This window comes from Erinaceus europaeus, chromosome 19, assembly GCF_950295315.1.
Source record: "Erinaceus europaeus chromosome 19, mEriEur2.1, whole genome shotgun sequence".
Taxonomy (NCBI): domain Eukaryota; kingdom Metazoa; phylum Chordata; class Mammalia; order Eulipotyphla; family Erinaceidae; genus Erinaceus; species Erinaceus europaeus.
Genome location: NC_080180.1, coordinates 19,252,139 through 19,277,823, shown reverse-complemented (window position 1 = coordinate 19,277,823; position 25,685 = coordinate 19,252,139). Strand labels below are relative to the sequence as shown.

The 25,685-nt window shown below is 38.4% G+C and overlaps 1 protein-coding gene and 1 non-coding gene across 3 annotated transcripts in view; both read left to right on the top strand.

Annotated features, from left to right (window-relative positions):
* The window catches only part of KIF14 (kinesin family member 14), a 64,433-nt gene that overhangs the window by 5,797 nt on the left and 32,951 nt on the right, over positions 1 to 25,685 (top strand). For both annotated transcript variants that reach the window (XM_060178512.1, XM_060178511.1), the window contains exons 3-18: positions 1,462 to 1,716; positions 3,100 to 3,187; positions 6,322 to 6,420; positions 8,021 to 8,073; positions 9,532 to 9,562; positions 9,736 to 9,843; positions 11,716 to 11,832; positions 13,369 to 13,484; positions 16,085 to 16,257; positions 17,919 to 18,066; positions 18,639 to 18,702; positions 19,486 to 19,670; positions 21,446 to 21,548; positions 23,412 to 23,572; positions 24,202 to 24,349; positions 25,116 to 25,268. In XM_060178512.1, coding sequence (XP_060034495.1) covers positions 1,462 to 1,716; positions 3,100 to 3,187; positions 6,322 to 6,420; positions 8,021 to 8,073; positions 9,532 to 9,562; positions 9,736 to 9,843; positions 11,716 to 11,832; positions 13,369 to 13,484; positions 16,085 to 16,257; positions 17,919 to 18,066; positions 18,639 to 18,702; positions 19,486 to 19,670; positions 21,446 to 21,548; positions 23,412 to 23,572; positions 24,202 to 24,349; positions 25,116 to 25,268 — 2,002 coding nt within the window. The remainder of the gene's footprint in view (positions 1 to 1,461; positions 1,717 to 3,099; positions 3,188 to 6,321; positions 6,421 to 8,020; positions 8,074 to 9,531; positions 9,563 to 9,735; positions 9,844 to 11,715; positions 11,833 to 13,368; positions 13,485 to 16,084; positions 16,258 to 17,918; positions 18,067 to 18,638; positions 18,703 to 19,485; positions 19,671 to 21,445; positions 21,549 to 23,411; positions 23,573 to 24,201; positions 24,350 to 25,115; positions 25,269 to 25,685) is intronic.
* On the top strand, positions 22,297 to 22,362 carry LOC132534793 (small nucleolar RNA SNORD58). Its single transcript, XR_009546494.1, has one exon. It is a non-coding gene; the product is annotated as a small nucleolar RNA SNORD58 (small nucleolar RNA).

Genomic DNA, 25,685 nt, shown 5'->3' with positions numbered 1-25,685 from the left:
ATATGAAGACCCCCTCACCCCTGGTGGCAGTTTGTTGCTATTCCCTCCCCCTTTTGTCTCCCATTCTCATAGAGAAGGAAAGGGAAAGATGGAGGATAAGGAGATACTTCAGCACCGTTCCTCTGCTTGTGAAGTTTCATTGCTGTAGGAGGGGACTGGGGACTTGAACCTGGTTCCATGGGCATGGTAATATGTGTCATTGCCAGCCACAGCATCTAATTATGTATTTAAGGAACAATAATGAAAAAGCTGACAAATTCAGTAGTCTTATTTTATTTATTTTTTTAAAAAATGTTTATTCACTTTTGTTGTTTCATTGTTGTAGTTATTATTGTTGTTGTTATTGATGTCATCGTTGTTGGATAGGACAGAGAGAAATGGAGAGAGGAGGGGAAGACAGGGAGAGAAAGAGCGACACCTGCAGACATGCTTCGCCTGTGAAGCAACTTCCCTTCAGGTGGAGAGCTGGGGGCTCGAACTGGGATCCTTACGCTGATCCTTGTGCTTTGTGCCACGTGTGCTTAACCCCCTGCACTAACACCTGACTCCCAAATTCAGTAGTTTTAAACTCTATACCCTGTTAAAAGAAGAAAGGCTTGTTAAAAGAAGAAATGGTGACCACAACAGTAAAGAGGAAACCTCCAGTTAGAGGATAAAAAGCCACCTCAAAGAAAAGGTGACAGTGGTCCTGGAGGTGGTTCAGTAGACAAAGGTCCTGAGTTCAGTCCCCAGCAGCACATGTACTAGAGTGTTGTCTGGTTCTTGCTCACTCTCTCCTCCTATTTTTCTCATTAATAAATAAATAAAATCTTAAAAAAAAAAAGGCAAGGTGACAGTGAAGTTTTTCAGTGAAAATGAGGGCAGAGTTATTCAGGGGGAGAGACTAAAAAAGTGGAGAAAAGTCTTGAGAACCTCAATAGGAAGTGATGCAACAGAAACAACAGCTCTGTTTGCTTGCCCTGAAATTAAATTTTATGCCATCTTTATTATAGATTCATATCTATAATTAATCGGTTAATTTTTGACCAGAGCTCTGCTTGGCTCTGATGTATGGTGGTACTGGGGGTTGAATCTGGGACCTCTGAGCCTTGAATCTGTGTTGTGTAACCACTCTACTTCCTATCCCCCTTCTACATTTCTTTATAATATATACTTTTAAAGGTCTCCAGATTATTTTAGGTGGAATGATCAAAAAGAAGACTCAAGGTAGAAAAAAAAAAGAAAGTCATCAAGCAGAGTAGACCTTCTGGATGAGAAATTGGAGTTCCATTATCCCTTTGAAGAGCTGTGCAGCCATTATATCAGCTGGCGTGCCTTTTCCACATAATCCTGACACATTATCTCGCCTTGGAGACCGGCTATATTTATCTAGTATGGTGGTTCTTGTTGTCTCTGTATCAGTAATACTCAATATAATTGTGGTAACTTCAATTTTTTTTTTCTTTGTGTCTCTTTTTAAAGAGAGAAGATTGAAAATGCATCCCAGGTGGTCTTCATGCAGGGTGGAGAAGTAGCTGTGGAACATCCAGACATGAAACAAGTTTATAGTTTTGTTTATGATTTGTCATTTTGGTCTTTTGATGAGTGCCACCCCCACTATGCTAGCCAGACAACTGTTTATAAGACGTTAGCTGCACCGCTCCTAGAAAGAGCCTTTGAAGGCTACAATACCTGTCTCTTTGCTTATGGTCAGACGGGCTCTGGGAAGTCATACACGTAAGTCATAACTATTGCAAAATCATTATCCAGAAATGTTCACATCTTCTGTGGGAAGCAGCATGGTTTGAGAGAAAGAATATAGCTTTGAAGCCATTCAGACTTTCCCCACTTTGCATACTGTTTCTGCATTCTTGGGGGCAAATTACATAACTCCTGGGCTTCAGTTTGGACATGAGATACTTTTTCTTTGTAAGTTTGATTAGCCTCCTTTAATTTAATTTAATTTTAGGCACCGTGGCCTTGTGCACATTCACAATTTCAATGCTTTGCATCAATGTTTGCAGCCGGGACAGACAGATACAGAGAGGGTTACAGGCAGCACAGCTCAGTGCTGTAGTAGACCCATATTGTATGCTGGGGCTTAAGCTGGAGCTGAAGCTGGATTCAGGCAGATGCCCTCCCAAATGGGCTTTATTACCACCCCTGGTCTTATTTTAATGTAAATTACATTGCTTCTGTAAGCTGAAACCCAGAGAGGCTATTTTGCACATATTATTGTAGTAATTAAAAAGAAGTCATCTCATAAATTATATGATAATAATACCTGTTTGAGGAGGAAATACTTGTACATTTATTTATTGTAATTTTGTTGTTTTGATAAGCCAGAGAAATTGAGAGGGGAGAAGGGCAGATAAGAGGAAGGAAGAGAGACACTTGCAGCACTGCTTCACCCTTCAGGTGTGGCCTGGGGCCTTGAACTCCAATCCTTGTGCTTGATAACATGTACAATTCAACCAGATATGCCACCTCACAGCCCATACACAGAATTTTAACAGTAGAAAACGTTGATTGGGTTCTTACTACGTTACTAGCATGGTACTAAAGGCTCTGCTAGTATTCTCAGACAACATTCTGGGTTAGATCATTCTGTTTATTGCCATTTAACAGAAGTGGAGATGGAGATTTGCTGAAGTTAAATACCTTGTCCATGGTCATCCAACACAATTAAAGATTTAACCTCAGGGAAATTTGATTCTAGAACTAAGTTTTTTTTTTTTTTTTTTTTCCCACCAGGTTATCATTGGGGCTCAGACTACCTGACCATTCCACTGCTCCCAGTGTCTGTTTTTTTTTTTTTTTTTTTCTTTTCTGTTTCCTTAGAGGGGAGAGACTGGCAGGAGAGAAACCTGCAGCACTGCTCTGCCATTTGTGGAGCTTCCCCATAACAAGTAGGGACCTGGCAGTTTGAGCCTGGGTCCTTGCACATGGTAACATTCAAGCTCTATATTTGTGCCAGTACCTGGCCCCAGAATCTGGGTACTTAGTGCTAGCTGTGTGGCCTACTTATCTTTCTCTGTACTCCTTTCTCAACCTGTTTTCCCCCAAAAGAAAAACAACAACCTAATTTTTACTTTCCTCTACTCATAACATATTTTCCAGGATGATGGGACTTAGTGAAGAGCCAGGAATAATTCCAAGATTCTGTGAAGATCTTTTTGCTCAAGTAGCAAAAAAACAAACCCAGGAGGTATGTTCTCTTAGCATCTGCAGGCCTTCATAAACTAGAAAGCAAATCATGTTAAAATCAGAGGCTTGACTACAAAGGAAGTACTCAGTGGAAACTATCATTCTAATTTCTAGATTGTTTTTCTCTGGATTAGTAGTGTGAGGATTTTGAACTCAGAATCTGTCCCCTTTGTTGGATAGAATAGAGGGGTCATCTCTTCTGTCTTTCTAACTTTCTCCACTTTACCCCCCCCCCCCCCGTGTGTGTGTGTGTGTGTGTGTGTGTAATGGCTTACAGTGTGGTAGATTTGTACCATTGTAAGCATTTCCACTCAGGAAGGTGCGACATTTAACTAAAATAAGCAAGAATAAACCTCCCAACAGTGGGAAGCTTACAGTAGTGTGACTATTAATAGAATCTGGACGTAGATCAATTTCAAAAGCCATGCTCCTTCCCCTAATAGTCTGCTGGCTCCCTTTTTCACTTATCTATTCAACAAAAGTTCACTGAAAATCTACTGTCTGCTAGACAGACTTCCCCTAGATTTTGCTTCATCTTCAGAATCACTAAGAGGGAGAGAATGTGCGTGTGTGTTTTGAGCCTAGAGTTTGTAACAGGAAGAATAGGTTACTGAACAGCCCAGTGTGATTAATTTAGTGCTAAGTAAATTCTGTGAGAGAGTAAGAACAGGAAATGCTGTGATAATGTATAAGAATAGAGAAAACAGGCTTTTTTGGTGAGCTTATTTTTAAAGGAAACATTTGTTAGCTTAATGAGGAGGAAGAAGGGCAGAAAAAGCAGCAAGTACAGAGATTTAAAAGCAAAATAGTAAGGAACCTGGGGACTCTAGAAATTGATTGCTTTAAGCATTGGCATTTGATGCTACAGCTGACAAGAGATGATACCAAAGAGACAGGCAGAATTTGGTTTGTAAAGGATTTTATGAGTTAGGAATCTAGAAGGCGATGGAGGGTGTGAAGCAGGGAAGTCATATCATAGTTGCTCTTGAAAAACAAAAGATAGGTCTGGTCACACTGGGTGGGGACTGGGTGAAGGGAGGTGGCACTCAATTCAGAGAGGACAGCTATGGAACATTGAAGCTAGCATGCATCGGGCATGCCAAGGAGCTGGAACAAGGAAATGACAGTTGGGGTGGACAGGAGCACACATACTAGCTAGTATGTAGACTTGAGAAGACTTAGTAGCTGCTGGAAATGGAGCTTGAGGGAGGGAAGAGGAATCCATCAGTGTTTCTGATTGGGGAACCAGAGTGGCTACTGATGGTATTCATTAGGAAAGGAAGAGCAGAACTGAGTAGCTCATGAGTACTCCCTCACTGTGGGCACATGGCCTGGCCTCTTTCTCTCTCTCTTTCTTTCTTTCTTTCTTTCTTTCTTTCTTTCTTTCTTTCTTTCTTATTTTCTTCTTTCCTTTCTTATTTTTTCTCTCCAAGGTTATTTATTTCTATCCCAATGCTCCTGTGGCCTTTTTTCGAGTTTTTTAGATAGGACAGAGAGAAATGGAGAGAGGAGGAGACACAGACACCTGCCGACTTGCTTCACCGCTTGGGAAGCATCCCTGCTGCAGGTGGGGAGCCTGAAGGTTGAACCAGGATCCTTGCACAGGTCCTTGCACATCTTACTATGTGCGTTTAACTAGGTGCACCACTGCCTGGTCGCCCTGTCTTCTATTTCTTCCCTTTCTCCCAGCCCCTCATCTGAATTCAGTTGAGAATTGATGGGCTTAATAGAAACATGGCCATCCAGGGGGACTTCCTCTACTGATTCAAATAGGAATAGGGGAGTGAGAAAGCTGGACTTGTGGGTCAAAGAGAAGTAAGGGAGCTGCCCAGAGCATCACTCTGATACATGCAGTGCTGGGTTTTGAACTCAGGACCTCCGAGGCTTCCAAGTCTAGTCACTCACCTAGAGATTATAAAAAAGAAATGCAAGAGCTTTTTATTGTTTAAATTAAAATTTCCATTAATATAAAATAAAACAATTTTTAAGGTATGAAATTCAGTTGACATGTAATACACTCTTATTTTAAAATATTTAATTATCATTGGATAGAAACAGAAATTGAGGGGGGAAGGTGGAAATAGAGTGGGAGAGAAAAAGAGAGACACCTGCAGCACTGTTTCACCACATGTGAAGCTTTCCCCCTGCAGGTGGGGACTGGGGGCTCCTTGTGCATGCTAATGTGTGCACTCAACTGGGTGTCCCACTGCCTGGGCACTAACATTAATACATTCTTTTTTTAATTAATATTTATTTATTTATTTTCCTTTTTGTTGCCATTGCCTTTTTTTTCTATTGTTGTGGTCATCGTTGTTAGGACAGAGAGAAATAGAGAGAGGAGGGGAAGACAGAGAGGGAGAGAAAGATAGACACCTGCAGACCTGCTTCACCGCCTGTGAAGCGACTCCCCTGCAGGTGGGGAGCCGGGGGCTCCAACCGCGATCTTTAAGGCAGTCCTTGCGCTTTGTGCCAAGTGCGCTTAACCGGCTGCGCTACCACCCGTCCCCCCACATTTAATACATTCTTACTCAGGTCCTTGTGCTTAGCACCACGTGTGCTTAACCTGCTGTGCTACTGCCCGATTCCCTTAACACATTCTTAATGGTGTGCGACCAGCACCTTTCTCTGGTTCTAAAAAACCATGACTGTAAAAGGAGACCCTGACCCTCTAAACAGTTCCATCCTGGCAACCAGTAATATTGTCCTATCTTTTGATGATGTTATTCGGTTACTTGGAAATTCTGTGTTCAACTTTTCTGAGGATCTCTGTGCCCTTTTATATTTCCACCAACACTGTAGGAAATTTTCAGTTTCTCTACAGCAGCATCAAAGCCTGTTTTTCTCCCTGGGTATCAGGCAGTTTCATGTGTGATTTGGTTTTTCATTTTCCTTCTCACTAATAATAGTCCTTTTTCTTGGGCTGGACCTTTTGCTAGCTGCTTTGGAGAAATGTCTGTTCAATTTCCTTGTCCAATTTTCCAGTTTGGTGTTAAATTGTAGGTTGGTTGTAAGTGTTCTGTATATGTCCTGGATATTAGTCCTGTATCAGATACATGGTTTGCAAATAAATAAATAAATAAATAAATGCAAGAACTTATAAAAATAAATTACATGGTATGGTTCTATTCCTATCAGGTCAGCTATCAACTTGAAATGAGCTTCTTCGAAGTATATAATGAAAAAATTCATGACCTTCTGGTTTGCAAAGGTGAAAATGGGCAGAAAAAACAAGCGGTAACAATTTCTTATTGGCTTTAAATTTCATTTTGTTTCTTTTTAGCAAGACTTATTTTACTTTATTTTATTTCATATGAGATAGCAAGAGTGTTACATGGGGCGGGGGAGACAGAGATAGATAGATAGATAGATAGATAGATAGATAGATAGATAGATAGATATAGATAGATAGAGAGGAGCCAGGACCCTTATCCTGAGCTGTATTGGTTGAGCTATTTACCAGTTTGCTGAAATTTGTTTAAGTAAATGCACATAATGATGTTAGTTCTCAAGATGGTATGTGAAGTTCAATTTTCACTAAAATGCAATGAATTATAAAATAAAGACTTGGAACTTCACAGCTTTACTGCATTATTTATGATTTAGAAAATTGGTGAGCATTATCATTGGTAGAAATTCAATTTATTAGTAAGTTTAAAGTTTAAAAAATATCAAAAATTGTGAAAAGGTAAAGATACAGTATTAATTCTAAGACATAGTTGGATCACTTAAGGCAAACACCAAATCGTTATTTATCTGTAAATTCAGAAATCAGTGAAAGTTTACAAAATTGAATTATTATAGAATATGTATTTATTTACATATTTATTTACACTGGATTTATTAACAAATTGACATCTTGTGGACAATTTTTACTGACATAAGTGGTTTTTAAAAAATTTTATTTATTTATTTATTTATTTATTATTTGCCTCCAGGGTTATTGCTGGGGCTCAGTGCCTGCACCATGAATCCACTGCTCCTGGAAGCCATTTTTCCCCCTTTTGTTGCCCTTGTTGTAGCTGTGTTGTGGTTATTATTGTTGTTGTTGATATCGTTCGCTGTTGGATAGGACAGAAAGAAATGGAGAGAGGAGGGGAAGACAGGGGGAGAGAAAGATAGACACCTGCAGACCTGCTTCACCGCCCGTGAAGCGACCCCTCTGCAGGTGGGGAACCCGGGCTCGAACAGGGATCCTTATGCCGGTCCCTGCGATTTGCCCCACGTGTGCTTAACCCGCTGCACTACCGCCCAACCCCTGAAATAAGTGTTATTAGGGCTTCTTTAAAAAATTTTTTTTTAATTCATTTTAGATAGAAGTTGAGAGGGAAGGGGAAAATAGAGACAGAGACCACTGGCAGCAGTGCTTCTCTGCTCGTGAAGCTTCCTCCCTGCAGGTGGGGACCAGGGGCTTAAACCCTAGTCTTTGTGCCAGGCACAATAGCGAACTTAAATAAAATTTGGCATTTTCTCCTATAGCTTAAAAAATTTCCAATCATAAGTGTAAAATATGTAATATAATACTGAAGAAAATGTTAACTGTCTTAAGTTTATTGGGTACTTTTCTATGTTTAACAGTGTATAAGTAATACCTGCTGAAGACTTTAAGAATAAGACTTAGAAGAATGTTTGATGCTACAGTACACTTTTGCATATTACAAATGTGCAGATAGAAAGTTTGAGATGCCCACGGAGTTGCTTTTGTGAAAACACTTTTTAAAAAATCAATTTCTGGTTAAAAACAAGTCTTAGCTAAATATTTGAAAAATGATCATTTAAACTCTTTTATTTAAGCATTTGTCACATTTTTAATGATGTTAATGTCTGCTTCAACTAGTTGAGAGTAAGGGAGCATCCTGTCTCTGGACCCTACGTCGAATCTCTGTCAATGTAAGTCTTTGACTCCTCTGGAATAAAGGGGGAGAAAATGAATGAATAGAGCAAATGTTGTCTTCTTTTTATTGTCATTATATCTTTGCTTTATTAATGAAAGAGGAGGAGACAGAGAAAGAATCAGAGTACCCCTTTGACACGTGATGCCAGGGATCAAACTTTGGACCTCGAGTGTAAAAGTTCAATACTTTGTCCACTGCACCACCTCCAGGGCTGTGCGATATTGTTTTCATTCCCCTCTCCAGCTTTGAAACCTTAGAGAATTATAGACCCTTCTATCCTTAATATTGTCTAACTAAATATTCCCTCTTTGAAAATGCAGTGTTTCCCTTGTTTATTGTCTACAGCATCTGTGCAGTGGCCTACATTATTAAATAACGCTATGGCTTCGATATTTGATTACTGTCCCTTCCGCTCCTTTCTTTCCCTATTGAATTGAGCCTTCCCTCTCAAGCTGGTCATTATTATTTTTTAAGCTGAAGAAGTGAGAAGCTGCTATGATTAATTTAACGTTGAGTTGCATACACACTAAAAGTGATTTCCTCTGTCAGTATTTCAATTTTCTTTCTTTTTTTGTAGAGTTGGAGCAGATTCACCACTCCTGAGTGTCTGTCACTCAGATAAGAGAGAGGGAGACACCGTGGCCCTACAGCTTTTCCCCATTGCCTTGGCATCTCTCATGTGGTGCCAGGGTTCAAACCTGGGCTACGTGCATGCAGAGCACATGCCCCGCCTGCACAGCTGTCCCCAACTCTCCCACTGATTTTTCTTAAAGGAAAAGGGAGCTGTGTGATTTCAGCTCCTTTGAGTAGGTCTGGGATTGTGTTGAAACATGTCAACATATCTACACCTACATGTACACATACATGTGTATCTGCATGTACATGTATGTTTTTCCTTTTGGTCTTGTGGTTTTCACTTGTATTTTTAAAATATTTTATTTATTCATTTTAATGAGACACACCGCCACCCATCCAAGCTTGAACCCACATCCTTGTGCATGGTAATGTGTGCACTCAACTGGGTGTGCCACCAGCTGGCCCCCCTGACTCATTTTTTTTTAATATTTATTTCCCCTTTTGTTGCCCTTATTGTTTTTTTTTACAGTGTTGTTTTTTGAATAAATCACATTTTTGTTATTGTTATCTTTATTTTATTTAATTTATTTATTGTTGTAGCTATTATTGTTGTTGTTGTTGGATGGGACAGAGAGAAATGGAGAGGAGGGGAAGACAGTGTGTGGGAGAGAAAGATAGATACCTGCAGATCTGCTTCACCACCTATGAAAGGACTCCCCTGTAGGTGGGAAGCTGGGGGATCAAACCGGGATCCTTAGGCCATCATTTTTTTTTTTAATTGTCAAAGAGTAATACCTAATTCAAAGGTGATTTATGAGAACAAGAACATAATTGTCAGTAAAATCAATTTTAATGTCTTTTTGTTTTTCAAAACTAGGAACGTTGTCAGTTCTTACGCTGATATTCAGGTAAGAAAAGATGGCGGGGACACAAACTATCAAACAATGCACACACTAATACTTTTATTTTACAAAAGCAGTTATGCATGTGTATGTTAGTGTGCTTATGTGTTGCTTCTTCATTTGCTATTTTGATAAATTGCAGTCTGCAAATCTGACCTGTTCCTCTTCTTTCTCACTAGAGTTGGCTAGAGCTAGGAAATAAACAAAGAGCAACTGCTGCTACTGGCATGAATGACAAAAGCTCCCGGTCTCACTCAGTTTTCACCCTGGTGATGACTCAGACCAAGGTATTCTTTTGATTATTGTTGTTTGTTTTCTTAAGCAAGAACACACACACACACACACACACACACACACACACACACACACACTCTCTCTCTCTCTCTCTCACTTGGGTTTTACATTTTCTTCTTTAAATCAGTGGTCAAAGTACAGTCACATAAGTAAAGATAATTAGATTTTAGAAAATGACATAATCATTGTGACTTTTTAGTATAAGTGGCAGTGCATGTTTTTTCTCATTGTAAAGGTTAGTATAATATGAAAGGTTGAGCAGTAGCCCCAACCTTCAGAGGGGAATCTTTGAGAGTGATGCTGGAGGTCTGTCTGTTTCTTACTCTTCCCCTACCTATCTCTCTCTATCAGAAAAGAAAGAGGAAAAAAAAATAAAAAAGAATGGCTGCTGAGAGCTGTGGAGTCATTGTGCAGGCACTGAGCCCTAGTGATGACCCTGATTGGAAAAAACAAACATATATGTTAATATGTAATACTGTTGACATTCTTATATCAATATATGTTAATATATTATCAGTTCTATGTGGTAATTGTATGGGATTTAGAAAAATATATCAGAAACATATCAGAAAGGAAACGATTTAGAAAAAATCCAGCCAATAGGCTCCACTATTCAAAATTTCTGTAAAGAATTTGGCATATTAGGGAGTCGGGCGGTAGAGCAGCGGTTTAAACGCACATGGTGCAAAGCGCAAGGCCGGCTTAAGGATCCTGGTTCGAGCCCCCGGCTCCCCACCTGCAGGGGAGTCGCTTCACAGGTGGTGAAGCAGGTCTGCAGGTGTCTATCTTTCTCTCCCCCTCTCTGTCTTCCTCTCCTCTCTCCATTTCTTGAGAGATAGGAATCCTAACAACGAGATTAATAACTACAACAACAATAAAAAAACAAAATAAAAAAGAAAAAGAAAAAAAAAGAATTTGGCATATTTTTCAGTTTTCTAATCACACTTAAACAGGTATAAAAAAAACCTGTAACAATATTATACTATTAAAACTTCTCATAAGCCATCATTCCATAGTTGTGCAAAATTCTACTGTTATAGTTCCTCAGGCTTTTTTCTCTGATGTTGAGCATTTATGTTGATTTTAAACACAGGCTGACTTTTTTTTTTCTTTATTGGGGGATTAATGGTTTACAGTTGATAATAAAATACAATAGTTTGTACATGAATAACGTTTCTAAGTTTTCCACATAACAATACAACCCCCACTAGCTCATCCTCTGCCATCCTGTTCCAGGACCTGAACCCTCCCCTCACCCCAGAGTCTTTTACTTTGGTGCAGTACACCAACTCCAGTCCAAGTTCTGCTTAGTGTTTTCCCTTCTGATGTTATTTTTTAACTTCAGTCTATGAGTGAGATCATCCCATACTCATCCTTCTCTTTCTGGCTTATCTCCCTTAACATGATTTCTTCAAGCTCCATCCAAGAAGGGGTAAAGAAGGTGAATTCACCATTTTTAATAGCTGAGTAGTATATTCCATTGTATATATAGACCACAACTTACTCAGCCACTTATCTGTTTTTGGACACCTGTGTTGCTTGCAGGTTTGGGCGCAGTGCTAATTTCATATAGAACAGACAATACCTTTTTTTACACTAAGTTTTTTCTTTATGATTGTTTTCTTGGTACAGCTGAATAGTAATTTTCTCTCTCTAAAGTCGTCTTTCATTCTGGCGCGTTCAGAGCATTACTCAACCCACTCTCGAATGTTTTTACATTGTAAATGATCGCAGATTCAAAAGTAAATGATGGGTCTAAAGAAAATGAATAGTTTGTGATCTCGTATAAGGGTTCCCTTTGGAAGTCTTAATGCTCTGCCAACTCATAGAGACTCTTAAAGTGTTTTGATACCCATTTGCTACAGACAGAACTTGTGGAAGGGGAGGAACATGACCACAGGATAATGAGCCGCATAAACCTAATTGATCTGGCAGGCAGTGAGCGCTCCTCCACGGCTCAGACTAGTGGAGATCGGCTGAAGGTAAGTGGGATACTTTTCTCATTTAGTAAAGTTTATTTCTGACTGAGGAGATTGAATGCTCAGTATTTTTTTTTTTTTTTTTTAGTGATTTAAATTTTGGTGTTTTTTTTTTTTAATTTCTTTATTGGGGGATTAATGTTTTACATTCAACAGTAAATACAATAGTTTGTATACGCATAACATTTCCCAGTTTTCCATATAACAATACAATCCTGTCATCCTTCTTGGATCTGTATTCTCCCCACCCACCCACCCCAGAGTCTTTTACTTTGTTGCAATACGCCAGCTCCAGTCCAGGTTCTGCTTAGTGTTTTCTCTTCTGATCTTGTTTTTCAACTTCTGCCTGAGGGTGAGATCATCCCATATTCATCCTGCTGTTTCTGACTTATTTCACTTAACATGAATTTTTCAAGGTCCATCCAAGATCAGCTGAAAATGGTAAAGTCACCATTTCTTACAGCTGAGTAGTATTCCATTGTGTATATAGACCAATGGAACTTGCTCAGCCACTCGTCTTGCTCAGCCACTCGTCTATTGTTGGACATCTGGGTTGCTTCCAGGTTTTGGCTATTACAAATTGTGCTGCCAAGAACATATATGTACACAAATATTTTTGGATAGAATCTATCCCCAGGAGAGGAATTGCAAATGCTCAATATTCTTAACTTAAACAAAAATTTCTTTGTAGATTAGTTCTTGTCTGTATAAGTTATAAATGAATCAGTTTATTTATTGCATTGTTTTAAAATGAGCTGCAATTTTGGTTGTGATTACTTTTTTTAACTTCTTTATTGGGGAATTAATGTTTTACATTTGACAGTAAATACAATAATAGTTTGTACATGCACAACATTCCCCAGTTTCCCATATTTTACATATTCAACCTCTACTAGGTTCTCTGTCATCCTGTTTGGACCTGTATTCTCCCCCTCACCCCCAACCCCAGAGTCTTTTACTTTGGTGCAGTATGCCAACTCCAGGTTATGATTACTTTTCAAATGAAATTAGTAAGTTTTGAGTTACAGAACATTGGTAGTTCATGGAAGACAGCATTACTTAGTAATTATATATGTGGAAGTCATTATTTTGTGAAATAAATTTTATTGATGAGATTTTGCATTGCTTTTGAATATTGATTTAGCAGTGGTTTATAGATTATAATATTTAGTGGGTCTGTGGAAATAGCATAATGGTTGTGCAAAAGACTCTCATGTCTGAGGCTCTGAAGTCTCAGGTTCAATCCCCAGCACTACCATAAGTTAGAGCTGAGCAGTACTTTGGGGGGGAAAGAGATAATAATAAATGATGAGATTTCAGGGGCATAGTTTCACACCCATGTATATGTGTGTACCAATCACCAAACGTCCCCATCTACGTTCCTGTGCCCTGCTGCCTTTCTCTCTGATAAGCACCATGGTTTTCAGAGTCTGAAAGATTGTTTGGTTACTGTGGCTGCTGCAGCTTCTTTTGCAAGTTTATTGTGCACTTGTCTTAAATTAAAAAATAATAATAATTTTTTTTTTACCTTGCATGCAGGAAGGTGTGAGTATTAACAAGTCGTTGTTAACATTGGGGAAGGTCATATCTGCGCTCTCTGACCAAGCAAATGGAAAAAGAGTTTTTATTCCTTATCGAGAGTCTGTTCTTACATGGCAAGTATTGCTTGTGGTCCTTGTTTGTGTTTATCTCTTTGTTTTTGTTGTCGCTGCTCAGGTCTGACTTTTTCAGATAGAGAGATAGCGAGGGAGAGAGAAACCACAGTACTGCAGCTTCTCCAGTGCTGTGGGATTTCTGTGCCATACCGGGGCTTGAACCTGTGTCCCTGGCGTGGCAAAGCAGGCCCCCTCCCAAATAAGCTAACTTTCTGGCTCCATAGAAAATATTGTTTGATGCATAAAGACGTATATAAAATACAGTGAACCCTGTGGGGAAATTATAATAGACTGACTATATGATTTCTAAAGTCAAAGCATCTAAATTTGCATCTTGGTTCTGCATCTGACAAGCTCTGTCACCTTCAGTAAATCAGTTAGTACTCTCCCTGTGTTACAGATGAGAAGACAGGCTATAGTATCAATATATGTCTTTTAGGGTTATTTTCAGGAGTAAATTATTAATTGATTATATAATATTTTATATAAATTCAAACAACTATTATTTATTTGCTTTTTTTTTTTTTTTTACCAGAGCTCTGATCAGCTCTGGTTTATGGTGGTGCAGGGAATTGAATCTGAGACTTCAAAGTCTCAGGCATGACAGTCTGTTTGCATAACCATTATGCTATCTCTCCCTGCCCTTATTTGCTCTTTTACCAGGAAACTGCTCAACTCTTGATATATAGTGGTGTGAGGGATTGAACTAGGGACTTTGGAACCTAAGACATGAAAGTCTTTTTGCATAACCATTATGCTATCTCTCTGCCCTAAATGTAGACAACTGTTAACATACTTTCTATTGGTGCCTAATGTTTGAGCATATGTGATATCTCCAAATATGAACTGTGTGTGTAAAGTCAAGTTGAATAATTCTGTTTGCTCAGTACACACTGACTAGCATGTAGGCATTGAAAAAGAGTGTTCATTAGTGAATGCATTTTGAGTTTCAGAGACATTACATTTAGATTCTGTATAGATTTAATATCTAATTCTATAAGTATTGAAATGTAGTTCTGGTAAGCACTGCATCTGTACTTGACATTGTTGTGTCTTTATGATTGACTTGTAGTAAAATTGGCACCTCAAAACCTCTTAAGGGCAATGTGATTTCCATGCCTCTTGAGAGCTAAGAACAGAAAATTTTCATTCTTTGTTAACAAACTAAAGCTTTTAGTATCACTGCTAAAGACAAAGAGGTAGAGAAGCAGAGGGGGAAGGAGAGACCACACACCAAAGCCTCGATATTGAGTGTTGGATGGTTTCTCATTGGGCACATAGATGTTAATAATCATTACGTCCTCTGGATTGACTGATCCTCTAAGCATGAAGTAATGTCCATCCCTATCTTTTTTTACTCTATTTATTTTAAGGTCTATCATGTCAAATTGAGAATAGCTGTTCCTGCCCTTTTCTGTGGTCCATTAAGCCTGTATGATAGTTTTCCATCCTTTCACTTTGAATCTGTGTTTGTCTTGTTGAGCCCATGAGCTGCTAACCAGCCCTAGTTGTGTATATCTTTTCCCATCTGAGTCAAGGTTTTCACAGACATTAGAAGACAGAACTTTTGTTTCTATGTCCATCATTTCCAATATGTGTGCATTTACCAAAAGAGGTTATGGTAATACTGGTCTACAAAGATGACCAAGACGCATAGCCCTTTTATGAAGTTGCTAACAGTCTAGTAAGAGGAGAGGTATCTTACTAAATACTTGATGGTGACTGTATTTAGAAATTTTGCAGAGGACCAGCAAGGGATTTCACTTAGTGTGTCTGCGCTTCCTGGCATATAACCCAGGTTCAAGCCCAACCCCACCACACTGAAGGAAGTTTTGGTGCTGTGGTCTCTCTTCTTGTTTCATCTCTGTCTCTCTCTGTTCCTCTCTGAAAAAATAGCCCTGGAGCAGTGAAGCTCTGGTGATGACAAAGATAGACAGATAACAACAAAATCTGCATAGATAACTATTTCATGAAAAAAGGGTAATAGAAAATAGTGTCATGACACAAGATTTGTCTAAGTGAAATTATATATCTATTTTTATCTAACTTATTTCACTTACAATACTTCCATGTTTCTATGAAAATTTTACTAAGTTTTGTATAAAAGTTTAATTCATAATTTTATGGAGATTAAGTAAATGGGTAAAGATAACTAACTTCATAGTGATATATTGAAAGTCCATTTTGTTGTGATATTATATAGATACTGAACTATAATGTACAGATGAAATTTATTTTTATTTATTTTATAGATAAGTTTTTATGTTTTATCTAATTAATGCCTTAGTAATGGTTTACGAGATTGTAAGATTACAGGGGTTACAATTCTCACCCTGTACTCCCAGCAAAGTTCAGTGCAGAATCAATTTATACAGTATAATACTTTAGATCAATATCACTTCAATAAACCATTTTTAAAATATAAAAAGAGTGTCATGAGATCAAAGAATAGCTATAATGACAAAAAATCTTCAGTGGTATTTTGAGTGAGTAGTGTAGTCAGTGTCACATATCCTATTCATTTGTTTAGTGCCTTCTGATTAATTACTGTCATTAGGTTGTAGAAGCAAAGAATAATTAAGACTTTTTTTTCCTTGAAGGTTGTTAAAAGAAAGTCTGGGTGGAAATTCCAAGACTGCAATGATTGCTACGATCAGCGCTGCTGCCAGTAGTATTGAGGAGACTCTAAGCACTCTTCGATATGCCAGTCAAGCCCGCATGATAGTCAATGTTGCCAAAGTGAATGAAGACATGAATGCTAAGTTAATTAGAGGTGACTGCTTCTCTAAAGATTTGAGAGCCAGTTTGCAGCTATATTGTTTAAACTATATCAGTTATGAAAATATGCAATTTGTGAAGGTCAAATTGTTTTTTCTTCTAATGTTTTTTATAATATTGATCGCAGTTATGATTCTGCAGTGCTGGAAGATGTGTAAAAAGTGAGAAAAAGTAGTCAGGGGAAAAACAGAAAATAAGAGCACCTGGACTGGGAGATAACATCATGGTTGTACAGAGACTTTTATGCCTGAGGCACCTGAGGTCCTGGGTTTAACCCCTAGCACCACCATAAGCCAGAACTGAGCAGTACTGTGGAGAAAGAAAGGAGAGAGAGAAAGAGAGGAAATAAAAAAAGCGTCAGAGGGTAATAGCAAGCATAGTTAAGTAATTTTACAGATTTAGTTATAGGTGTGCATAGCGAAATAACAATAAGGTGTATTCTTATCTCTCCTATTATAACCTTGCCTCCATTGTCATTCTGCTTGTCAAACTGTCAGCTAAGTAATCCTTGCTTTTGGTTCATTGATCAAAGGTCTCTTGATCTTAAGTTCTCACATAGGCTTAACATCAGTTTTGCTAAACCTCCTTTTATTTATCTGTTAGAAAGCTCTCACTTAGAATAGACTTGAATTCAGGTCAGGAATCTTGATTTATATAATCTCTCTTTGCCTGCTGGTCCATAAAAGAAAGTAAATGGACACAGCTGTGGGCCAGAGAAAAGTGAATTTGTTATATCCTGGTCCACCATTTCCCTTCTGGACCCTCCCTACTTTGCACGCGAGACCATTTTTTATAAAACTGGTATTAAATATACTGAATCTAAGCTTGGAAAATCTTTGGTCCTTATCCAGTTTGTCTTTGTAAGTTTTGCTGGGATGATTTCAGTCTGTCTGTTGTCCCAGTGTTTTCAGTGTCCCTTTGGACACGTAGAGCTCATGATCACATTCAGTCTTACAGCACGTCTTGTATATGTCCTAGACACTTTTTTTTCCCCCAGTCCCTCCCCATCCCCTCTATTTCCCTCCCTTTCCCTTGTTTTCCCTTCTTTTCTCTTCTTTCCTTTTTTCCAGAGCATTGTTCAACTCTGTTCTTATGGTGATGTGGAAAGGTGAACCTGGAACCTTTGGAACCTCAGGCAAGCAAGTCTTTTTGTATAACCATTGTGCTATCTCTCTAGCCCCAGGCTCATTTTCAAAATAAGGAAACTGAGTTTCAGTTAAGTTCAGTTTTCTCAGATCTCATCTATCAAACAATAACAGAAGAAATGTAGAAGTATATCTTCCTCAGGAAGGCAACACTTCCTATGGAAGGCAGAGTACAGCTCTCCAAAGATGGACATGCCTTGATCCCCAGAAGCCATGAATATTGCTTTACATGGTAAAAGAAGCTTTGCTGATCTAATTGTGGTTAAGAAACTTTCATCTTGTTACTCTGCTACTTAGGGTGGGAGAATTCATTGATAGGGGAGCATTATTCCAGGTGAAAGCTAGGTATAAGTATAAAATTAAGAAAGTAAAAGTGGTTTCTGCATATAGTCTGCTTTACCTAGTAATATTTCAAGTTTCAAGTAAAATAGACTGGAGAATCACACCTGTTGTGGAAATAATTATCAGATGTTGCTAATCCTGTATCTTTTTTTTTCAAATAAATTTTTAGAGCTGAAAGCAGAAATTGAAAAATTGAAAGCTGCTCAAAGAAACAGTCGAAATATTGACCCCGAGCGATACAGACTCTGTTGCCAAGAAATAACAACCTTAAGAATGAAACTACATCAACAGGAGAGAGACATGGCAGAAATGCAAAGGTGGAGTATAGTCACTACTTTAGTTAAATGTATTTGCAGGGGCTGCGAGAGTCTCAGCTTAGAAAGGAATCTTTATGGGAGTCAGGCGGTAGCACAGCGGGTTAAGTGCAGGTGGCATGAAGCAAAAGGATAGGCGCAAGGATAGGTGTAAGGATCCCGGTTCGAGCCCCCGGCTTCCCACCTGCAGGGGAGTCTTCACCACCTGCTTCACAGGTGGTGAAGCAGGTCTGCAGGTGTCTGTCTTTCTCTCCCCCTCTCTGTCTTCCTCTCCTCTCTCCATTTCTCTCTGTCCTATCCAACAACGGCAACATCAATAACAACAACAATAATGACAACAATAAAAAACAACAAGGGCAACAAAAGGGAATAAATAAATAATTAAAAAAGAAAGGAATCTTTATTCCATTTTCCCCTACCTACTATAGAGTAGAGCAGCCTGCCTCCAAAACTGTCATATCTAGGTGTCCTAGGTGGTTTCCTAGTCTTTACTGGTTGTCTCTCAGTTCTCAATACTACCTATCTGGACTTTTCTATTATTAACTATAACTTTGTTTTTGTTTGTTTTTGAAAAGAATGTGGAGAGAAAAATTTGAACAAGCTGGAAAAAGAAAGCTTCAAGAAACAAAAGAGTTACAGGTATTTCAGCTTCTTTCTCACCTGCTTTGAAAGTTAAGGGAATATGCCTGTGTATATGTAAGTTTAATTTCTTGAATACTTCAGTATCTTGATTCTGAACAAAAACAGTTCTACAATGAAGAGATTTAGTGTAGAGAAGCATTAAATTGAAATTGTGAGTGTGTAGAACCCCATGAGTTAGTCAGAAAGTTAAACTCTACATGGACTTTTTAGTTCTGCTCACCTTGGGCTAATAGATATTAATTAAACTGTGCCAGTTACAGAGGAGATCTTTGTGAACCAAGTGTAGGTTTAGTTCTAAGGTAGCTTGTGAGCCAGACTGATCCAGCTCTTCCATTAGTCATTCTCAGTCAATAGCCAGCTGACATCTACTGCGACTACACTAGGTTACTACATTGCTGCTATTTCTTAGGGGGGAATAATCAGGAGGAAAATGGCTGATGGGATTGCTGTTGTAGCTCACGTGTGGCTTGGTAAGGGCCTAACGTGGTGACAGCAAAGGGGCAATAAATGAAATTGCTCATTGAGGTAATTAATAGGAATGGGCACAGTTGGTGATGGTAGGCTGATATACAAGTGGGCTAAGGACAAAGTATCAGCATAATGCTGAAAATCCATGGAATGTGGAGGTTAGTCATGGAGAGACTCTAAGAGACATTTAAATCATTAAGACTTCACATGGAGTAATTTTAATATTTTGACACAGATCATTCACTTTAGGCTAATTCTGCAATTTATGCTTGTGGTTAAACTTGATTTTTGTGTTTTTCTGACTTCAACCAGAAAGCAGGAATCACATTCCAGATGGACAACCATTTGCCAAACCTTGTCAATCTCAATGAAGATCCGCAGCTGTCAGAGATGCTATTATATATGATCAAGGAAGGAACAACCACAGTTGGAAAGTACAAACCCAACTCGACTCGTGACATTCAGTTATCTGGGGTGCTGATTGCTGATGATCACTGGTATGCCAGTCTAAAAAAAATGTCACCTATTCACTTGTTAGTAGGCTTCCATGTTTTGATAATTTTTCTCCCTGCACATGAGGCATTCATTTACTTTGAATCTATGGTATAGTCAGATGTGTCAGTTAGTGAGAAGAAACAGACATTTTGGGTGCTTTGCAGGGATGGCAGGTCTTAACACAAGGTACAGTAATAATGTTCTGTTTTTGTTTTGGTATATGTGATCTGTTGTCTGTTGGTTGAGGGAAGGTTTCTTTTCTTGGAATTGTAATCATAGGCCTGAAACTAAATTTACATTCATCTTTTTAAAAAATATATTTAATCTATTTTAATGAGAGCGAGTTATAGAAAGACAGAGAGAGAAGGGCTAGAGCACTGCTGAGCTCTGGTGGTGCTGGGAACTGAACCTGGGACCTTGGAGCCTCAGCCATGGAACTTTTTTGCAGAAACATTATGCTGTTTCTCTAGTCTCACTTATATCCATTTCATATGGCAGGACTGTTGGATGGGTTGACAATTTAAAAATTTTGTTTCACATGCATCTTGTTCATATGAAGTGAATGATTGTCTATAATTTATTGGTGAGATAAACCATACCTCTACTTCATGCTTTTAAGAGCTAACCATGTCACTGCTACAAAGTATTCTGTTGTGTGAATTTGTCGTTTATGTTGTTATAACGTACTTATTTTTAGATAGCTGATTTATTTTGTGGCTAGACATTTGGGTTTTGTCAGCTTTCTTGCTACTCTAGTACTGCTCTGAGTAGTCTTGCACGTGTCTCCTGCTGCAAATGGCAAGAGTTTCTCTCGAACATGTTTTCCAGGAGATGAATGAGTTGTGAGTCCTCTGGGCAGCCAGTAGGAAGTGGGGAGACCTGTCCTGGTCCCATCATGTCTAGCTGTGGGCCTCCTTGCCCTTCTTTCCAATGTGCTATCTAAATACTGTGATCTTCAAAATTATGTTATGTATAGCAATAACTCTAAAAGTTGGAAAGCATTCTTAAGTTATATGCTTAAGAGTAGGAGGTACTAGGAGTTAGGAGATTTGCATAATGAATTTAAGGAGGTAATTTCAAATGGTTTTCTAAACTGTTGATCAGTTTAGAAAAACAGTTTCTGTTTCCATTGACGTTGAGTGTACTGTTAATTCCACATCCTTGCCAATGTTTGGCACTGTCAGGCTCATCAAGTGAATATGAAATGATATCTTGTTGTGACTAATAATTTTCTTATAATTATTTGACCATTTTGTTTGCTCTATGATGTCAGTGTTTACCTTTTCTTTCTCTAATTAAAAGAGATTTTTATTGTTCCTTAAAAAAAGTATTACAGGGGGCCAGTCTGTAGTGCAGCGGGGTAAGCACACATGGTGCAAAGCTAAGGACCTGGCGTAAGGATCCTGGTTCGAGTCTCCGGCTCCCCACCTGCAGGAGGGTCACTTCACAAACAGTGAAGCAGGTCTGCAGGTTTCTATCTTTCTCTCCCTCTCTCTGTCTTCCCCTCCTCTCTTGATTTCTCTCTGTCATATCCAACAGCAGTGACAGCAATAACAACAACAATAATAACTACAACAATAAAAACAAGGGCAACAAAAGGGAAAAAATAGCCTCCAGGAGCAGTGGATTTGTAGTGCAGGCACTGTGCCCCAGCGATAACTCTGGAGGCAAAAAAAAAAGTATTACATAGAGGGCCATTTATTTTCCTCATGTATATCCAGTTCTACCAGTACCATATGTTAAATAGCATATTTATTTATTTATTTTTCCTTAACAGTACAATCCAAAATTTTAATGGAGCAGTCAGTATTATCCCAGTTGGGGAAGCAAAGACATATGTCAATGGAAAGCATATTTTGGAACCTACAGTATTACATCATGTAAGTAGGCTGGTGTTAAAATGATAAAGTGTTTGACTTTGGACAAGTTGTTTAATTTATTTGAATTCCAGTTTTCTGCTCTGTAAGTGAGTGAGACTAATGGACGATCCATTTCTAAAATTCTTTCCTACTCATTAAATGCCTTCCTTTGTGCAAGGGCAAAGATTGTCTCTGAGCCCATTCATGAGGAGCTGACCACTGCTGGCATCACTGTAGGACACTGAAATTTAGAATAAGGACAGACAGGCTGGAAGCCCTGGGCCTGCCTTTTGCTATATGACCTTCAAAGTTAAGTAATGAGAATTTTTTGTCATCTGAGTCAGATACACTTTTTTTTTTCACAGGTTTACTATTTTAACACAGGGACCAGAGCACCGCTCCATGACAAGCAGTCCTGGGAATTGAACCCGGGGCCTCATGTTACCTCCTCAGTCTCTCTTGAATGCATTAAAAATACATATGTGTATATATACATACACACACACCCACACACATATATATTTTTTAGTTTCATTTATTTATTTTCAAGAAAGAGACCAGAGCATTACTCAGCTATGTGTGAGGTCATGTTGGGGATTGAACCTGGGATCTCTGGGTCCTCAGGCATTCACATCTAGTGCTCTACCCCTGCCCTATTTCCTAGATTTTTGAGAGCATACTTAATCAGCCAGAATATTGTAGGCAAACCAAGGCATATGGCCACTTTATATATAGTCTTTCAGGGTCGGCAAGAATTAAATAAGTCGTGTTGCTGTGATGACTAACTTAGGACACCTTTGGAATAACTGTGAAAAAGAAAACTGTTCTGAGCAAACTTTTAGGCCTTAAAAAAAAAAAGAAGTAAGTCGTGTGTTGTTCTTTTAAAAAAATCATCATGTCAACAATGATACTGTAATCCATTAGCCTCTCTCCTCAAAATAAAATGGAAAAAGAAAAACACACCATCATTTATAAAACTTTTTATTTATAACTATTATAAACATAATTGTAAACATATTTATAGATTTGGGACTTGTTCAATATCAGCACCTGTCTTATCAGCAGTAACTTTTCTGGAACTATCAATATTACTTCACTATGAAACTCCATGGGTTTTCCTAATTCACACTTGGGCTTCTTCAGTAGTTTTGGTTTGGAGCCTCAGATATAAGTCTCTTTGCATAATCATTATGCTATCTACCGCTTCCCAGTATTTTTGTTTTTCTAATAAAGGCATCATGGCACATGTAGATTGGCATGCTTTTATTGTGTCTTTCCCAATGTTGTCTAGGAGAAGGGTTTTTTACCACCTCTTGGGTGAGGTTTTGGACTTGGAACCAGGCATAAAAGGCCTTCTGAATCTCATTGTTGTGTTTGCTAGTAAAAAGCACATTTTGTCACAGGTGAAAGCCATGCCACGACAATTGGGTGTTTTTTTTTTTTTTTAACATCCTCGGTAATTAACTTGAATTATCTAACTGTGGCTCCTTCATTCTGCAAATCAGCAAGGCCACTTCAAAAACACAATCCTGGGCCTGGTGGTGGTGCACCTGGTTGAGTGCACATGTTACAAAAACACAATCCTTGAGGCCATGGAATGAGATTTTGATTCCTTGCTTATTAACACGTATGGTTCTTAGTACAGTGTCTCCTCTTGAGAAAGATCATCACTGTTATGAGCTATGCTTTTCAGCTTCTTCATGAAATAATAATGCATTTATACATGAGATAATATATTTATACACTACTGCAGTGGTTGGCATGTCAAGAGTTTTTGATAAAATTTTGTATTTGTCACAGTATCATTGAACATAATGATTAGTCCATGTAATTTTTTGGTTCAGTCAAGTAATACATTTGTATGTGTGTGTATGTGTGCTTTAGGGTGACCGTGTAATTCTTGGTGGAGATCATTATTTTCGATTTAACCATCCAGTAGAAGTTCAAAAAGGGAAAAGACCATTCAGTAGAGATGCTTTTACGTTCGAGGGTCCAAAAGACTTTGAATTTGCAAGAAATGAGTTGCTCGTAGCACAGAGATCACAGTGAGTATTATTGATAATAAGGGTTATTATAATAATGATAATAAGGGTTATCAGTCATAAGTGTGAAGGAGACTGCTATGCAGAATGTTCATCTCATGAAAGTGTCTTGTACTTTATTTTTGCTTACTGGTTTCTAGAAATGTGACCTTTTTTCTTGGTATAGTCATTTACTGAACAGATACTACCTATCTGCCGCCCACCATCCTCAGTGCTAGGAAATAGATACCATAATCTCTGCTTTATCAGTTCTCATATGCTATTAGAGTCATTTCAGTGTTTTTTTTTTTGCTTTAAATGTAAACATGAATTGAAAGATATCCATATGAAATAACTTTGGCTTTAACCATTGTTAGTTCAATATAAATTACCCTTCTTTTATGTTTACTATAATATACTGCAGAAAAAAATGTTTAAATACCTTGACTAGAGTTAAGCAAATGTTCATCTTTTGTGTTTTCATTGTATAAGCAATTTCTAATAAAATTTAAGAACACTTCTGACACAATGTCAGAAACTCAGTTTTGAGTATGAAAGTCTTGATGAATAGAAAACGTTTTAAATTGAGTAAGAGTCTGGTATGTAAGAAACTCTTAATAGTGTGCACTGTACATAATTTTGCTATTCCATAGACTTGAAGCAGAAATTAAAGAGGCCCAGTTGAAAGCAAAGGAAGAAATGACCCAAGGAATCCAGATTGCAAAAGAAATGGCTCAACAAGAGCTTTGTTCTCAAAAAGCTGCGTATGAAAGCAAAATAAAGGCCTTGGAAGCAGAATTGGTAAAAAACTCAACTAGTTTTTGCTTCTTTTCCTACTATACCACAAGTCATGTGTTGTCTATACTGATTGCATCCCTACAAGGGAACTGCAGGATTATGAACCGTTAGGGCCACAGTGAGGCTTGGATTTCTTTAATCTCACTTTCAGAAACCAGGGGGGTAATGGACAGAAGAATGAACTTTTGCCCTCCAGCTGGTTGGCTGAGGTTCTCCTCAGGGTTTCCAAGAAATCTTGCATTCCCAGACACCCAGTTTACTTGTTTGCTTTTAAAATCTTTGTTTAACAAGATAGGTAGGGGACAAGCCAGCAAATCACTCAGGCATCTGTGCTGTGTGAGATCTAACCTGGGGCCTTGCCCAAACAAGTCCTTCTGTCTACTGCTGAGTCACCTCCCCAGGCACCAGAAACCTATTTGAAGGAGAATACTCTAGAACATTTGACAGTGGCATTTATTGTTAGGTAGGCTAGTCAACCTGATAAAAAAGAAATAGTGGCCTGGGAAAATAGCATAATGGTTATACAAAAGATTTCCAAGATCAGAGGTCCACAGTTCAATTCCCAGCACCACCATAAGCCAGAGCTGAGTAGTGCTCTGGTGTTTAAAAAAAAAATGGTATGGGACAACTTTTCTCCATTAATAGATTTTTTTTTTGTGTGTGTGTGTGCACTGATAAAAGAAAGGGACTTTCAAATTCTTGTGTATTATTTTGAAAAAGAATAATAACTTTGTATATGTTTCTTAGAGGTTTTTGCTATATTTTAAAGAAAGAAGAGTCTCAAAAGAAGAAAATGCAGGAAATAAATAACCAAAAGGCTAATCACAAAATTGAGGCACTAGAAATGGCAAATCAACGTCTTGAACAAGAAATACATGTTAACAAAAAGCGACTAGAAATGGAAACCTTGGCTACAAAACAGGTATTCTGCCTTTATAGCTAGCATGTCCTATCCTGAGGAAAACCTGCACTTAAAAAATGATTTCTGGTAATTCAGTAAATCCAGGCAATCTTCAGATGAGAGAGGTCCTTCTTCCCAGAAAGATTCTATCTTAGTGGTGTTCCTAGATCTGCTCACAGGCTACTCAGAGCTAGTCTTTCTAAGTTTCATCTCTTCATGCATCTGCAACTATCTTGTGATCAGTTACGCCAAATCATGAAAAGAAATGAAATGGTGCCAAGGCACAATATATGCAGGAAAAAAGACTCAGCTGTTACACTCAATCGTTCCTAGTATTGGGAGCGTTACCTGCCTATGGAAACAGTCGAAAGCAGTGCTGCCCTGAGTTACTCCTGGGAGAGCTCACACTAGAGCCATGTTTATCTCAGTCCTGGGAGC